Source organism: Gymnoscopelus microlampas (assembly GCF_963454915.1).
Source record: "Gymnoscopelus microlampas genome assembly, chromosome: 9".
NCBI classification, from domain to species: Eukaryota; Metazoa; Chordata; class Actinopteri; order Myctophiformes; family Myctophidae; genus Gymnoscopelus; species Gymnoscopelus microlampas.
In genome coordinates this window covers 25,084,228-25,102,110 of record NC_139946.1, presented here as the reverse complement: position 1 = coordinate 25,102,110, position 17,883 = coordinate 25,084,228, and the positions used below count along the sequence as shown (strand labels likewise).

General features: G+C 43.5%; 2 protein-coding genes across 2 annotated transcripts in view; one reads left to right on the top strand and one right to left on the bottom strand.

The window, feature by feature from the left end:
- Window positions 1–8,196, top strand: part of scfd2 (sec1 family domain containing 2) — a 185,689-nt gene extending 177,493 nt beyond the window's left edge. The window contains exons 8-9 of the mRNA XM_084067522.1: window positions 2,286–2,405; window positions 6,636–8,196. Of these exons, the coding sequence (XP_083923648.1) occupies window positions 2,286–2,405; window positions 6,636–6,728 (213 nt within the window). The 3' untranslated portion in view covers window positions 6,729–8,196. The remainder of the gene's footprint in view (window positions 1–2,285; window positions 2,406–6,635) is intronic.
- Window positions 8,197–14,529: 6,333 nt separating this feature from the next.
- Window positions 14,530–17,362, bottom strand: rasl11b (RAS-like, family 11, member B). The gene is made up of 4 exons (XM_084066688.1): window positions 17,073–17,362; window positions 16,630–16,686; window positions 16,439–16,515; window positions 14,530–15,702 (listed from the first exon to the last, which is right to left on the bottom strand). The coding sequence occupies exons 1-4, from the start codon at window positions 17,185–17,187 to the stop codon at window positions 15,196–15,198; spliced, it is 756 nt and encodes a 251-aa protein (XP_083922814.1). The 5' UTR covers window positions 17,188–17,362; the 3' UTR covers window positions 14,530–15,195.
- Window positions 17,363–17,883: the final 521 nt, after the last annotated feature.

The following is a 17,883-nucleotide window of genomic DNA, read 5'->3' as shown; positions in this document are numbered from 1 at the left end:
GTATGTCACTCTGGATAAAGAGTGTCTTCTAAATGTCTAAATGATGTAGAGAGTTGATTGCATGATCATTACCATATCTCACTATGTTTTTAATACAGACTTCCAGGTGATAAACCCACCTTGAAATGTACTGCTTCTCTGGCAGATATTTCCATTGTCATTAACACATTCACTGCCAGGGGCTTTCTAATGCTGGCAGGTAGCTTCTGCCAGCATTTTTATGCATTCTGACAAATGTTTCAAGAACCACAGAATATTTATCTCACGGATTATCGATCCCCTGATGGTTGCTAATCACGGAGGTAATCACTGTGCTTCCGTGAAAAAAAAGAAATGTCATCATGACTTCCCATTCTCTTGTTATACCCAGTTGAAAATAGCATGTTCCGCCAAAAATACATAGTAAAACACAGGGGCCGAGATACAGGATTTAAAGTAATAAGTTAACCAGGAAGTGAATGGAGCAGTAAATCTTCGGATCACGTCCCCCCCCCCCCCCCCCCCCCCCCCCCCCCCCCAAAAAACAGTTAACGGTTGGATTTGAAAAGACGGATATATCCGTCACGTATATATTATTTTATTTCATTTGTAAATCTATATTTTTACAATTTTCGGCTGGACTTGACAAATCAATTTTTAAACTGAATTTATTAACTATTTTCCTGCCATTGACGAGATTTCTTGTTTTTCTCTGCATGGCTCAGCCTGCCATCGACAAGAAAAACGAGATTTTTGAAAAAAAAACTATTTTTGTTATGTATTTTCTCAGGCAGGGAAGGGGTTAGATTGTGTATATACTCTGCCAGTTAAAGAGTTAAGCCCCAATGATAGTATAACTTTGACAAAACAAATAACAGCAACAGAAATGGCATTGTGTTGCATTACCTATCTCAAGCAAGTTTCAAGTATCTCTGCAAGTTGATTTCCATTCTCTTCTCTCATGTATCATGTCCAGCTTAGTGTTGTGTAGCCATGCCCTCGTCTTAGGTCCCACATCAAAGAGGCCGGCCTCCGGAGGTGGTCTATGCAGGGGGGCAGGTGGTAATTTGTGTTCAGTAGTCTGCTCAAGCTCCCCGCACTCCCATGCTGCGCTGCCTGCCAAGCCTCACTTCTTCACAGGTGACTTAAGTCCACCCAGTGCGTAGGCGGTTCAGCAGGGTCCATTGACAGTGTGGCAGATCTTCTCCTTTGAGGCCGTCTCCCGGCTCCCAGATGTAGCGATGGATACGTATGGCCCCGACTGACTCCCACTCCTGCTTCCTCCTGCTTGATTTCTGCATCATACTGAAATAAATGGAATCCAACGGCTTCCCATCCGGAAGTTCTTTTAATAAATTCTTGAAAATGGATGGCGGTGATGTCAAGTATACCGTGAGTCATTGTCAGAGGGCTAAACTTGCACTGTCACTGTCACGCAGTGTGGTCCTTTGAATACTGACATAGTGTGGCCCTTTGCTATCTGGATATCTTACAAGTTCATATTGCCATGACAATAGGTACAAAATAAATCGTGTTTTTTGTGTGGTTCATATGCTTTTGAAGCTTAACCATGAAAATCCTGGTGTTTTTTTTGCATTCTGAAGCACCTTTTACCGGGGTTGTCATAAATGAGGAAGTGCCTTGTTGTTTTGGTCGTGGTATGTCTGGTGTGCATTCTCTTCCATTGACCTTTGTTCTTATGCATGATTCATAGAATATGGAATACTACATTAGGACAAAGACAGAGCAAAGACAAAGGTGAAGTAAAGCTACTTTGGGGATGTTTGGGTGGGAGGAAAATACTTGTAATTTACATTTGTTGATCAGAGATGAATTTTTCGGAGGATTTAAACCACACTTTGGACGTGTGACTTTAAGGGGTCATGTCCACCAAGACGTTTTCTTTTTCTTTTTTTTCTGAGCACAGTGTATGTTTTGAATTGTCTATAATGGTAACGCTGCGTTTTTGGAAACCCCAGCTACGCGATGAGTTTATGTTTTGTGCTCGTTCGTTCACGTGTGGTGAGCTTGTAGCTATTTTCAAATGGCCAACATATACATACAGCTGTTGCAATAACAATCAAAATCGACAAAGTAACTAGTAACTAAGTTAACTTTTCATATAATTGTTGTGGAGTAAAAGTACAATATTTTCCTCTGAGATGTAGTGGGGTAGAAGAAAAAGTATTGAAAATTGTAAACACTGAAGAAAGTAAAAAATACCTCAAAATTGTACTTAAGTACAGTACTTGAGTACATGTACTTAGTTACTTTACACCACTGGTAACACTCCATCTTCCCTTCAGGTGAGCCGACCACACCCCAGCGACCACCCCTTGCTCTTCCTCTTCCTGGTGGGTGGAGTCACACCTTCGGAGCTGCGAATGGTCAAAGAGATTGTTTCCACCCACAAACCAGGGACCCAGGTGAGTTATTGCATACATCACCAAGAAATCAATTAATCAATTAACCCAGTGGTTCTCAACCAGTGGTCCGGGGACCACCAGTGGTCCTTGAGGGGGTTCCAGGTGGTCCCCAGCTAAATGATGGGTTGGTAAAAAATGGACCCTTATCTTTAACTCTTGAGAGCGTAAAATGAAACCTTCATGAAACCGGTTTAATTTTACACTCTGAAGAGTTAAATTATTGTTAAACATCTGCATGACTTCATTTACCTGAAGTCTACGCAATTAGAGAATGTAGAAGAATTGTTATTTTGATCCAACGTTGGCCTGTTAGTCCTCTATGGCACCACATCAATACAGCATGGAATTGTGGACAAAATCGTATCCAACGATAACAAAACAATAGTTTGGGGTCTGAGTCTAAAATCTCATCAAATGGTGGTCTGTGGCTCAACCACTGAATTAATCAATCAACCAATCAATCAATCAAAGTCTGACACGCTCTACAGTAACACAGATGTGAGTGTTTGACCTCATAACTGTTGCTTTCCCTTCTGGTGAGTAAAGTCCATTTTATTTTCTGTCAAGTGACAGTGTCGCTTGCTGCAACAACAGATCTTCAAGCTACTGTAACAATGTGTCGTGAAGATTTGTTCTTTTTTCGGCAAGCAACACCGTCGTGTGATTGAGGATAAATTGAGCTTTACATACAACTCCCCTCCGCTGCAGTTTAAGTCCCTGGTCCCCGGACCCCTAGGGGTCCTTGGGGGTGGGGGGGGTTCCAGCTGGTCCAGGTGGTCCCCAGCTAAATGATTGATAGCTAGGAAACAGATGGACCCTTAAGGGTCTGTCACTCTGACAGTGGATAAATGGAACCAATTGACCCATTATGTGTCTGTAACAAATGGGCTCTTGCGGGTCCATTTGGTTCCATTTGTTAAAGTCCCTGTCCCCATGTCCTATGGTGTGGTTTAAATCCTCAGAAAAATCATCTCTGTTCAATAAATGTAGATGACAATTTGTTTCTCCCCCCCAAATGTCCCTAAAAAAACATGACATTACCTTTTCTTTGCTCTTAGAAAAAAAAAAGTTTTTTAATTTGTTTATGAAAGCCTATTGGATTGGGCTGCTCATCTCTCCCCCCCAAATGAATCGTTAATAAAGAAATCATATGATCCCTTATCATTTGTGTATTTATTATATTTGTGGCCGAAAGGTTCCCGGTTCGATCCCTCAGGTGGGGAAGTGAATGAACAGTATTAGACTGACTAACCACGAAGACCCTTACGGGTCCATTTGTACAGTCTCAGAGTTATGAGGGTCCTTCAAATTAAAAAGTTTGAGAAACACTACAGTATATAGTATGAATCAAATCCTATTATAGAACTCATTTGCCACAGTAAAGGAGATCAAGATGGTAGCAGTTACACAGCTGTGTTTACTGACGGGTGAGCTTATCCTCTGATTAATGCACATTCACTGTATAATTATACATGCAAATGATGCTGTGACTGTCTGCCTGCCTGTGTTTAGCGTATACAGTCTCATGTGTGTGTGTGTGTGTGTGTGTGTGTGTGTGTGTGTGTACGTGTTGCACGCGCACGAAAGAGAGAACTGTATAATCTGTTGTGTTAATAAAAGACATGGAGATTGAGGCTAGAGAGAATGAAAGACTTGGCTGGGATCAAAGCTTGCCATCTGTAATCAGAAATGCACAAGAAAGAGAGAGGGCTGTATAATTAACTGCCCAGGCAAACACACACACACACACACACACACACACACACCCTGACCTCAGCAGAGTCAGCACACAAGTATAATTGGGTTTTGTGCATGCATGCATGCGTGCGTGTGTGATCGTTGCTGCTGGTCACAGAGCAGAGGTTTTCACTATTTTTCGTAGAAATGCAAGTTGTCTCAAACCTGGATTTTACAATTTAGGCTTTTAGCCAGTGGTTCTCAACCTTTTCAGGCCGCAACGCCCCTAAATAATCATATTTGAACTGGGGACCCCCCCAAAATAATCACATTTGAACTGGGACCCCCCCCCCCTGACAAGCACTTGGATTTGTAGGAGTTGATGCATTACATTTAGTTTGAGTTGGTTCCACAGCAAAAAAAATGAAAATAGCAGATCTACAAGCTCGGCTGTTTTCATTTTTTTTGCCTCTTGCTTATATTATTTGACAATTTGGCCAATGTTTGACCAGTTTTTATAGTATAGTTTGTTGGTTTTCTTCTTTTCGGTATTAAAAATGTCTTAAAGGTCCTTACATTGTCACTTTACTGTCATCTGGGGACCCCCCCCAAATAATGTGGGGACCCCCAGGTTGAGAACCACTGTTTTAGCAGACACTCTTATCCAGAGCAACGTACAAAGTTAATTACATGTCAACAACAGGTTAAATAGACAATTAAATAGAGAGCAAAGACATTAAGTGCTATAATTGTAATGCCAGGTAAACATCAAACCTACAGTAGCATCTGTCTACCTCTAAACAACATTCTGTAAAGCAAACAGTAGGCCTCTATGTGTATTATCTACATGATACTCAGCATGTGAACAAGTACCAACATACATCTGCATAGAATAGACTAGCATCTATCAAAATAGTCAACAAGAAGTGATACAAGGAAATAAGGAGTGCTAGGGATTGAGGTGGAGTCTGTGAGTTTTTAGACTGCGGTGGTACATCGGGAGTGAGTGTGCAGTTTATGGTGTGTGTGTGTGTGTGTGTGTGTGTGTGTGTGTGTGTGTGTGTGTGTGTGTGTGTGGGTGGGGGTGGGTGGGTGGGTGTGTTGCTTGGGAGCCAGGAGGGAAAATAGTCTTGGAGCGTTGGCCATGGTGTTTTAGGGAAAGAAGGAACAGAGGTCCCGTGTTAAGTAAGTTGTAAGGGTTAAGGCTAGATCATTGTCCTTAACCCATTAAAACTGGGAAAGCATTTGTGTCATTTTAGATTATGGCTATATACTGTATATAGCAACATTCTATATTTCTAGAGTTCAGAAAACTCTTAGGATTTAGAACATTGGTTTAGAGCAGTGTTCTACAAGCTCACAGCGCGTCACATCGTGCCGCACTGTGAGCTTGTACATCTGCTATTTTTGAACATTTTTGAAAAATCTTGAAAGTGTTTGAATAATGTTGAATAATTAAAAAACAAATTACTGGGGGTCCCTGGCACAGAACATTTACATTGGTACATATTGTAGCTGTAGCTCTCATTCAACTGCAGTCAGACAGTATTAGCCAGCCTGGTCTAACAGCAGGCATGTTATAGCGGATTTTCACCTATGATATCCTGGGTGTTTAGGCCTACGTATGTTTACTTCCCACTGCAGACTGTCACACTCGGCGCATTTACAACAAGTACACAAACACCCCATTGGAAAGAATCTGCTTGTGGCAGAAAGTCAGTGTTGACATGTGTTGTGCTAATGGCAGTTCTCTACCGTGTATGCCTTTCGCACAAGCAAATTTCACAAACCTAGCTCCCATGGTGTTCTTTCGCTATGCTGTCATCCCATTGGCTGTTTAGTGTGTTAACATTATGTACCTATCTATCTAGCTAGCCAGCCAACATTATCCTAGCCTAATAACACGTACTATTATAATTTGGAAACAGGTGATAACCTATTCTGTCCACCACAGCTTGCCAACTCAGAAGGTGCGTTCGTCGAATCGGCTGCTTAGCTCGCTAGGGCAGGGGTTCTCAAAGGGGGGTCGGGGGCACAAAATGTGTTAATACAACAACAAAATCAGTTGAACTACCTTAACCCTATACATGATTGATTGATTGATTTTTCTTTATTAAAGTGTCATGCTTCCAAGGAAGCCCAGCCCATATGGACTTAGAGGACACTTTTACATTTAATTTGAGATAGACAATGAACCGACATGACAATTCACAAACAATGATCAAACGAATAACCAACACTCAATTTTCATACTGTACATGCCATGGCAGATTACATAAATACAATTTAAAATACAACATTGGGCCTGTTACCTCACATCTTAACAGGAGACCGGACATGAACCTATTTGAAAAGCTGAGATTGTCTTCTATTCCTGGCTCTAGAAACAAAATGTGATAAGCAGGTGTCACTAATAAAAATAAATAAAAAGCTTGAGCTGTAATCTAGCTATGTTGATCAGGTGCGTATGTTCCTCATCAAACTATTATTACTATCTATGGAAGCAGATAAACAGAGTGTGAACTAACCAAGGCCTTATTTGCTGTGTTCCAGGTACTGGTTCTGTCCACCAGGCTCCTGAGGCCTACAGACATCCCCGAACTCCTGTTCACCACCCAGAGACTCTTGCCAGACATCGGCATCTGAATGCCGCACGAGGCTTACGTGTGCACACACACTCACTTTGCAATGCATGTACAGTATTATGCATGCGTGGGAGCGTGTTGTGGGTGTAATGAGATGTTCCTTTCAGCCTGTAGGGGATCTTGGAGCCGAGGGAACGTTTTCCAAAAATGTGGTTACGCTTTGCGATTTCAAAACATTCCGCTGTGGGTGCTGCGTTTGTTTTTATTGAACGGGTCTTAATTGCTTTTCCCTTAACCCCTGAATCACAAAGTAAATATACTGTTAGACAACTATTTTGAATGTTTTCATGGTAAATAGTATATTATAGTTTATTTCCAACAAAGTGTCCCCCCTAACTTCACGTTAAAACGTTGTGCGTGCAATTTGCATAAAATAAAGAAATAAAGTGAATTGTCAGCCAAACACTCTATGCAAGAAAAAGTCAATTATTTATTTATTTTCGTATTCTCTAACTGATATGTGTCAGCGAGTTGTTGGTTTTTTCCTCTACTCCTACGTGCTAATGATCCGTCACATGGGAGCTCACATGGGAGAATACACACTCTCTGTGAGGGCAAATTCACACCTAGTCACCATGTGTCACCCGAGAGCCTAACTGAGAGCAGAGTCAATTAACACGCCGACCTCACATCATCTGCTGCTAAAGCTGTTGTCAACCACCTCCAAGCCCTGTGCTATGATTCTCGCTCTCGTGTCTCTCTCTCTCTCTCCAGTTCTTTACTGTATGTATGTCGGATGAGCTTACTACACAACGTGTGGCGTCCCATGCTGTTGGTGACTGCGATCAGAACACGTGTTCCAAACCGTGTATCCATAGGACACGGCCAGGAACACGCCACTCTCAAACATGAGCACATGCATAAATGCAAACAAAGCAGATTTGAACAAGTTCCGTTTCCTGTGAAAGTTGTATCTATGCAGGTGAATGAAGTGAAATGATTTATTTTCAGTGAATCTCTTCACTTTTCCGACCGCTGCTGGATGTTTGTTTTTGTGTATAGTGTGGCTTCGCCACTGGCTTCGTTCACAAACTGCACACATATTAACTTCCTATCGATAGCTAAAGATTGGACCAGTTATTAGGCTCTGTACATACATTACAGTTGTACTTAGTTACTTAGTTAATACATTTGAATGAAGGTTTTGTAGAGATGTTAAAGGCTGTGTGCACAAGCAGTACAGCCTACTCCCATAAGGAGTGCCACGAATGCCAAAACATCATATCTCATCATAATTGGATTGAGTGAATCTCCTGAAAATGGTTTGGGCCATTTATTACACATAATGCAAAATTTGGTTAGTTATTCCCAGCGGCCATGGCTTTTGACATTTTAGATTAGAGCTCAGCTTGTGATAGGACGATCGCTATGGATTGTTGAACTCAGACTCCCCTTGTTTTAACTCGCCAAAATGTAATGGTGGTGATATTAACCGAATCCCTTCAGACACCAATTGTCAGTAAAAACAAAACTCCATTCAACATTCTGAATGTTCATTATGACACACTAGAGTAATCAACTGGAAACCATTTAATTGTATAACTACATTTATGAAATAAAATAAATTGTTGTACTCTGAGCCTAAATAATTTCCATTGCATGGCAAGCTTGAAACCTCCCGTTGCTGCTTGCAGCTATCATTTTCATTGTCTTAACCACTTAAATCCTATATACTTCATTGACCAGAGTCCCCCAGGGGTCTATATTAGACCCCCTCCTTTTTTCCCCTCTACACCAAATATCTTTGCCAAAAATAGGTGATCTACAGCTTATAGATCTGCTATTTCCCCCAAATGTTCGCCCCATAGGGACGGTAGGAATCATGTCTTTAAGCATTCTGAGACAAATTCCTAAACACATAGTTGTATGACAATATAATGTGAATCTTAAATCTCCACTGTGACTCCTTTGAGCCAGCCCTGGTCAGTGGTGGAAAAAGTATTAAAATGTTTTACTTAATTAAAAGTATCAATACTGCAATGTAGATATACTCTGTTACAAGTAGAAGTAACGTATTCAAAATGTACTTGAGTAAAAGTACAAAAGTATTGGCATCAAAATGTACTTAAAAGACCAAAAGTAAAAGTACTCAATATGCAGAATGTCCCATTTCACAAGTTTTCTAATATCTAAAATCCATACAAATCTTTTGAATATAGCCGATCTACAAGCTCGTAGATCGTAGATCGGCTATTATCAAATTGCCGAAGTATTTATAGGGCTGAAGTTGTTAAAGTATGTTTTATAATAATAGTCAAAAGTAACTAAAATGTTCAAATAATTGTAGTGGTGTAAAAAGTAAAATATTTGCCTCTGAGATGTAGTGGAGTAGAAGTAAAAGTATTGTCAATAGGAAATCTCCAGTAAAGTAAAAGTACCTCAACATTTTACTCAAGGATTGTATTGTATTGTACTTGAGTAAATGTACTTAGTTATGGTCTCAAGCAGGGCCACGGCAGCGCAAGTCTGCTCAGGAATCTTCCACTGTGAGTATGCAATGGAAACACCGCTACTCTGTAGCGGTGCGACAGTTAATCAAACTCATCGATTTGATTTAATCTATTCTATTATTATTATATTATTAATCAATAATTCATTAATAAAATAATCGTTTTTCTAGTGCAATACAATATTTTGTATTGCTTGACACAGTTGTCCCACAAAGTCTAAAATATGGCTTTAGTTGTAAATCAGACTAATTTAGTCAATCTATTAGAATGTTTTCATAATTGATTTGTAAAAAAAAAAGGGCTTCTCGGTTAGTCCATTAATCAACCCTATGATTGATACATCGATAATTGCTAGGAAGGTAATAGAGATTTGCAGCGCCTACTACTGATAGTGGAAAAACTACACATTTTAACCAAGACAAGACAACTTCAATGTGCTCTGAAGACCACAGTGTCTCCATGTTTGTCTGTAACTCTGTTTAGTTCAACCACGTGAGTGAGAGGGAGAGTAGCCTACATGTGAGTAATGAAAAGAGAGTTGACTGGCGTAGTGAACATAGTCATTGGTTTCCTGGCCCACAGTTCAGGACAGGCAGTTCAGGATTCAATAATGAAGTTCAACTCAGTTAGGAACAGTAAATAAACATGCCTGTCCATCTCTGCTAGACCAGAGCCAATGGAACACAGACACACACACACACACACACACACACACACACACACACACACACACACACACACACACATACATACATACCAGCTCTCTTAGTATTATTGGATGTTCTTGTCTACTGGGAGCCAAACAGTTCTCAGAATGTTCCCTAGCGAGGCAGAAATGAGCTCTCTTTTTTCTGAGAGCAGACTCAACTCTTGGAAGTCCATCTTCTGGGACAACCATCACATCTCTACTACTCAAACAGAGAGCGTCTCCTTTCAAACCCCAATGGTTCTAATCAGCCCCCCGCCCACAGGAGTAGCCCAATTCTCTCACAACTTGCTACAAAAATCGCTCATGAAAAACTATATAACCTCCTACATTTCATTTTCCACCTTCACATGTGTGTCCTTCTCTAATAATCAAAAAGTGCTATATATTTCATCTCGCAATGTACTTCCGGATGGTTCGTTTTGCACCTTTTTATGCCACATCGGTCACGGGAAAGAAATAAGCACTGCCGTGGTCTATGGAAACGAGCCCAAAAGTGCACCCAAATAAGCCCAAAATCGCTTATACAAACAGTCAGACCTGGCAACGCAGCCTACGCCAATCATGCGTGAGAGATCTACAAGCTATGGGGCAGAGACGCCACCGTATCTTAGCAACAACTACAGCGCTCACTCTCATTGGTCGTGTCACGCTAAGAGCAGTTCCCAGACAATGGCATAGCAGAGAGCTTGCTGTAGCCATCACACAGTCAGTCGCAGCCACGACGGACAGGGAGCTGTGATAGCTGCCATGTCGCTAACGCTAACGTGGTTGTCATGCCTGCAGCGGCTGTGCAATCACTTTGTCAACAATGCACGTTCGTGTGGTGAATGTCAATATTGCTGCTCAGTTAGTCCATTGTAGATGGTGTATGTTTGTGTGTGTCTTCTGGAGAACTATGTAGCTCCACAGCAACTACAGTAACTAACGTAATGGCAGGACCGCCCCGTGCAACGCACGTTTAGGCTGCATTATGGTCATGTAGTAATTTCAGATAATTTCGCTCCAATTAGAGCAGTGCTTATCAACCCTTTCAGGCCGCCCCCCCCCCCCCCCACAAATAAACGTAATTGATCTGGGCACCCCCCCATTTTGTTTGACTCCATTCCACAAGTAAATATTGTCAAAATAGCAGATCTACAAGCTCGAAACGCCTCACGTTGAGAGGCTTTGTACGCTTGTAGATCGGCTATTTTCTACATGATTGCCTCTTTCTTAGATTATTTGACAATGTGGCCAATGTTTTTATAGTATCGTTTGTTGACTACTTTTGTTGCAGAAATGGTCATTTCCTTTACTTTAGTTTTTTTATTGTCTCCGCCAGGCCGAAAGGCATGGCGCAAGACCTGTCCGTCCGTCTGTGATAGCTAATCTCTCACATCGTTGACTTGATCGCAGCGAAACTGTGCACACACACTGGATGCCAATTCAGAACCTCTGCCCTATTTCTTTCACATGGCCCTGTTACAGTGCCACCAGGAGGCCGCTTTTTGCTAATCACATTTTCTCACAGTACTCCTACATATTTTGCCCAAACATCACGCAAATCGGTACACAGTATCTCCACAGTCATTAAAAAAAACACCCTTTCAGATTATTCATATTCCATCCTGATTGGCTAAAATGGCTTCCAAAGTCTGCAGGACTGCTCCGTTTGGACCAAAATGCCTCACATTATGAACACAGCATGCACTTTCCGTGCAACTTTGCACCCACATTCCCACTATGCCGAGGAAGAAATTCCACTTGAGATTTCTCTAATCAGCCTCATGGTGGCGCTATACCAGCCCGATGTGGAGAGTCAGTGAGAGCTGGATAAACGAGGTAAAATGTGTCAAAAGGAGTCTGTACGGCTGTCGATAAATGAACACATGACGTCGGTGGGAGAGGAGATATTGTGTCTTTTGGACAAACAGCAGCGTGGTGCTGATGTTTGTTGTGTGAAGCAGCTTAATGTCAGAGTGTTTGTGTTGGAGCGCCTCAGTGCGGCTGCAGAGTTCATGTGCAACCTCTTCCAGAGACAGACAGAGACACTAGAAACTCTGCTGGAGAAAAAAACAACACTGCTGGGCATTGACTTTCATATGGACATTGATCTACACACTGCAGGTAAATCTGCTACACACACAACATCAAACTACACACTACAGGTATGATGCAGCGTTTGCATTCCAGCCTGCATGCCAGCGTAGTTCCCATATGGTTTCAAGGTGGGCTAAACCATATGGACCCCATGTCAGCAATGTCAGCGGCATCCACTTCAGTCCCAACTGCGATGCCCATGCAGGCTATAAGTAGCTTCTACCTGGCCCTTAGGTGGGCCCCAACTAGCCATGTTTATGTGGGACCAAGGCGGGTCCTAACTGGGTTTGCCCATGCAGGCTTTACCTGGGTTCTACCTGGGCCCTAGGTCTACCCTAACCAACCAGAGTGCAGTGCCCATCGCTCCAATTGTTGTGACGTCAGGGCTCTCAATACTGCACATTGGTGGAGGAGGAGGGGCCGCAGGGCGACCACACACATCGCTGAACCAATGGTAGCCCACGGATGTTTCCTCTGGGGATTTACAATCTGCCCCTCTATGCCACATATCATCCGCACTACAGGGTCTTCACTGACCGAGCCACGGCCCCACTGGCCCTCATGACGCTACGCCACTTATATCAGCTGCCAAGTGGCCGCGGGCGCTACGTGGGCGTGGCCGCGGGCTAGACGCGAGCCCCCGCGTAGCGGGGGCGAGCTTCTAGTTAGTCCAAATTATAACTAACTAGAGTTTCGGGGGGCTACGCCCCCCTCAACCCCAGCCGCGCACGGGGCGTTGCGTTTGTTGGTCCCTCCGTGTCCCTGTCTCTGTATCCGTGTAGCTGCAGCACAGAGTGGGCAAAGGGAAAAAAAAAAAAAAATTGTAAGAAAGTGTAATGTAAAAGTTACAAAATGATGAAAAATAAGTAGAAGAAATTATATTTTGTATGTTTTGCGGACCACCAGGGGGTCCGCGGACCCCCTGGTGGTCCGCGCGGAAATCGTGGGATGAAAATTTCCAAAAGGGAAAAAAAAATAAAAAATAATAATAATATGAAGGTGGTTGCTTGTTTTTCTGAAAGCTGGCGAATGGCAGCCCTTTCTGCAAGATGGCGGCCGCCTGGTGTTGTTGTGATTTGGTCGTGCGCACGTGCTCTCGGTTACACAGCGTTGTACTGGCGAAGTATAGTTCTCGCGTACACAGACATGTCCAGACATGTTGTAGGTCCCTCCGTGTCCCTGTCTGTGTCCGTGTAGCTGCAGCACAGAGTGGGCAGTACAGATTTCTGGCGCAGGCTGTGCAAACCTGGCAACGCAGCGCATGCTGGCGCACGTTACACCAGAAATGGTGCCTGGAGAAAATGGTGACCAAAAAAAAAGTTTTGAAAAAAAGGAAAAAAAAACCGCAGCGGCTGGCTGCTGTTGTGGTGATGAGGTCGTGCGCACGGTAAACGGTACGAAGCTGGCTCCCCTTCCGTTTTGTCCGACATTTGGTGAGTAGAATTAATTATGTTGCGCGGTGGAAACGGTGTAGTGAGCAGTGAGATGTCCCCTACGCGAGGCGTAAATTCAGCGCGGCGGGTGTGGCGAGTCAGTAGGCGACATGTGGTCTGGCGGTGCGTTGTTTATTCGATAACAGAGCTGTGGGGTGACATGTGGTCTGGCGGTGCGTTGTTTATTCGATAACAGAGCTGTGGGGTGTCGCCACCGAGGGTGCGGAAGTTGCTCGCCATTTATATAGTTAGATTAACCTTTTAGCTGATTTCATCACAGGTTTGGCTTGTCTTGGTTCTTTTCATAACCATGGACCACCTTTATTTCTTGATGTTTTAATCAGAATAGGCCATTACTGATCGACAGATTTTCGTGTACACAAGATCCCAATATGCACCCATGTATTAACAGGAGGACAGCACGTGTGTGTGAGAACCGGGGATATGATGGTCGACTGAGTGGTCTATTCATCTGAATGAATACGTTCAGAGAGCATCAGTCACCATTTAATTGAATTTATGTTTGCCATGTACAACCACCTGCGCAGACCTGTAACAGATCGACACTGCATACATTTGTATGTACCCGACTGTACATTTCATCCTCATACATGGAAATACCTCGGTACCATTCATGTACAGTATATGCTTTAACCCATTAAAACCTGAGGCCGATTCTACAGAAATCAGTAGTTCACACTTTCAAGATTTCTCAAAAATGTTCAAAAATAGCAGATGTACAAGCTCGCAGCGTGACACGAAGTGACACACTGTGAGCTTGTATATCTGCTATTTTTTAATATCCAACGCAAAAATCGAGACTGCTTTCCCGGTTTTCATTGGATAAATGCAGATTTTAATCTGATGAAACTGCATCCGTAGGAACCTTTCAAAAACATTATTTGACCCATTTGTGGTATGAGTTTAGTTTTGATCTTAAAAATGTCACTCTGGATCCAATCCATCCATAGAAGAATTGTGTGTGTGTGTGTGTGTGTGTGTGTGTGTGTGTGTGTGTGTGTGACCCAAGCAAAACTAGTTCACAATAAACCATGAAAAACACCAAAGACTTTTGTGGAATTAAAACTCTTTTATTATGAACAAATAAATTAACAGCAGGCCACTTTGGGCTTTTTTCTTTTTCTTTTAAAGTGCATCAGTAATAAACTGCCACACGCTACATAGGGAGCCGGTTTCCCCCTGCTAGGAGGCCCCCACCCACCCCATCCAACTCTTCACTTAACCATACAGGATGATGGCTGCTGCACAAGAATGCACACTACAGATACAAGACAAACTGAACTAGACTGTTGCACAGAAGCGTGATTCTGTCAGAAAATATCAGTGTCTGAAATGTTGCCATGCAGAGGGCTGTCTGAACAAAACCAGCCAGTCTGTCACAATAGGCACCAGCTAAAAATAATGTCCTTCAAAGCCGCTGCCGATTCTGCCAAGAACAGTTGGCTTTTCTTTTCTCTTTTTTTCCCCCACCCTTTGTGTTTTGCAGTCTGTGCAGCGTATCAAGCCACGGGCTGTGTTCAACCTTGGACAGCCGCCGGTCTGCGTCTGTCCACAGGGACAAGCCAACGCCTCACAACCGCTGCAGTCACCGTCACTGTCGACATATTCTGCCAGCGGCGAGGACAGGACAGAGTCCGTGTCCACACGGAGGTCATCCCCTCCACCTCAGTGGAAGAAGACACGAAATGGAGAGACATCGAGTCGTCTCTGCCCTCTCTTTAAACTTTGCTCCCGTTTATTTTCCTTTCGTTGCGTGGCCGCGAGCCGGGCGGAACCTCACACCGAAGTGACAGTCCGGACCTTTGCGGAGAGCGCCTGCTTGAAGCGCCTCTTCAGGTCCTGCATGTTTGGCGACTTGGGTCTCGGGATGAGCGGCGAGCGCCTCTTCTCCGGGGGCGCGGCGGGGCCCTGAGAGGACGTCGCCGCCGGCACGGCGGCGGGCTGCTTGGCCAGCTGGCAGCACAGCCTGTGGAAGGCCCCGTGCACCTGGTCGTAGTCCTCGCTGGCGGACACCTCGTAGAACGAGCAGCCCAGGGTCTCCGCCAGCACGGGCCCCTGCTGGGGGTCCACGCGCCGCAGGTGCAGCAGGTCGGCCTTGTTGGCCAGCACGATGATGGGGGGCGTGGCCACACCGGCGGCGGTGGCGCGAGCCACCAGCCGGTGGAGCTGCTCCATCAGCTCGAAGCTGCGGCGGTCCGTCACGGAGTACACCAGCACCACGGCGTCGGCCCACTGGACGGAGCAGGCCACGTGGTCAGGGAGGTTGACCGTGTTGTCTGTCATCTGGGGGGGAGGGGCACAGAGGGAGGATTGCCGTTAAAATACTGATTTCACACAGACTCTAGTAAGACAAGACACCACAATGACTGCACTCGAATTAAAGACGTTTTTTGACATTATGCAACCAGTGTTTTCCTAATGGATGATGGAATGCAGACATGAACTCTAGAGTTACTGGTCCAGTGTTGAGTGAGCGAGGGGCAGTGAGGTGTGGGAGAGAGAGAGAGTCTGGATGGGGGGTATCATTTACCCTGGCCCCTAACATCCAGACATCCATTACTCCAGAAATGGGAAACGAGACAGCCAGACTGAACGACTACACTGTATGCTCTAAGCTTCAGCAACACAGAGGAAAAAAAATCTCTGCGGCTTTGGACCGCTGCCCACGCAAAGCTTGGAGGGGCTTCACAGCCACTTGTGGGCATCTTACCAGCTACTATATGGTCAGTAGTTGTTACTATAGGTTCTTTAAGTAATTAGACAGCCAATCCCCCCACCCATGGGATCTCCTTGTGTGACAGCTAAACTATACAGCATTTTAACCCATTAAAACTAGGGGTGGAACTACTGATTTAGAAGGCATTTGAATCGGCCTCAGGTTTTAATGGGTCAACAATTTTACTTAATTTATAAGCATTGTTGTACCCCTTCATCAACACACACTCACTCATTTTCATTCTGGCCCATCTACAAGCTTACAATGCTATATATTGTATATTGGACTTGTATCGATTCTTACCTCAACACCAGGGGTGTCTTGAACTTGTAATGCCACTTGTTCTCCATCGACTTGCACTTCTCTGGAATAGAGGTTTCCTACAGATTGGAGGTAAAAATAAATTAGACAAAATATTTCACCATCTCAGAAAAGCAAAGAAACGACTTGGATAAATAAAGCATGTTTTTGATTATTATGTTATTTTTGCTTACCGGCATTTCTCTCGTAATCTCCAATGAAGCGTCTGGTGAGGAATCGGACAACCAGAGCTGGAAGGAAGAAGAAAAGGTGAGGTTAGAATAACACGTTCATAAAATAACCATATTTGACAAGAAAACTAAATTGTGCAACTATAAAACCCGTAACTATGGATACTGTGTAGCCTAGCAGCCCGATATGTTGTCTCCATTTGATAAATTGAGGTTCTACAACAGCGTGGTGTAGCCTTGGATCAAGACTATCATATATTTTCTCGATTTTTACATTTGCATATCAGATACGAAAGTAACAGTCAGACTCGATAAAATACATCTATGATAGTCTTGATCCAAGGCTAGAGATTCTCCATCATCAGCCTGGTTACAAAGACTACACACGACTTTCCAGTGAAACGGTAAGATAAAAGTATTTTATTTCATCATGTTTCAATATGTACCTGTCTTTCCGACCCCGCTGCCTCCGATCACAGTGATCTTAATGGTCCTGTTGAACGGGTAGTCCGGGGTGGTGGACCCCTCAGAGATGGTCGACATGTTCTGGATCAGACGCATTTTCTCCTCCTGGTTCTGGGGATATAATTCCGTTAGAAAGGGAAAAAAAACAGTCTTTTTGATGATGACGGGCAAAGATCCAAGTTTCAAAGGACGCCTTGAAATAAAAGCCACGTTATTCTCCTGTATGTATGAATCCAAGTGTGAGAAGGATAAGATAGTGTGTTCAGTTCACAGGCAGCTGTTCTGATGTACTCTTGCTGCAGGCTGAGCTATTTTATACAGCCGCAGCACTGAGGCTCAGTCTCATTGGCCGGTACTCAGAGTTGCCAGGTTGTGCGAGAGAAACAAGTAACCCGGTCTATTAAAACAAGCCCAAAAGAAGCGACTGCTAGGCTACGGCTATTTGAAAATAGCCGACCTACGAGCTTGCATATCTGCTATTTTCAAAAAAAGAAAAAAACATTTTTTTGAGGGGGAAAAAAATAAAAAATAAAATAAAATTTAACAACACAAATCATGTAGCCTATGCTATGGGGGGTCCCTCGCTCAAATTATTTTTGGGTGGGGGGGTCTATGGACAAATAAATATTAATTTTATGTATTAATTTGACATGAAAATGTTTAAGAACCACTGTTTTTAAACAACATTTAGGAAACAAGCCCTACACTTTAGAAACAAGCCCCAAAAACTGCAACCCGCAACTACCAATATTTACAAGCAACAAGCCCAAAATCGCTTAGAATAAGTGGACA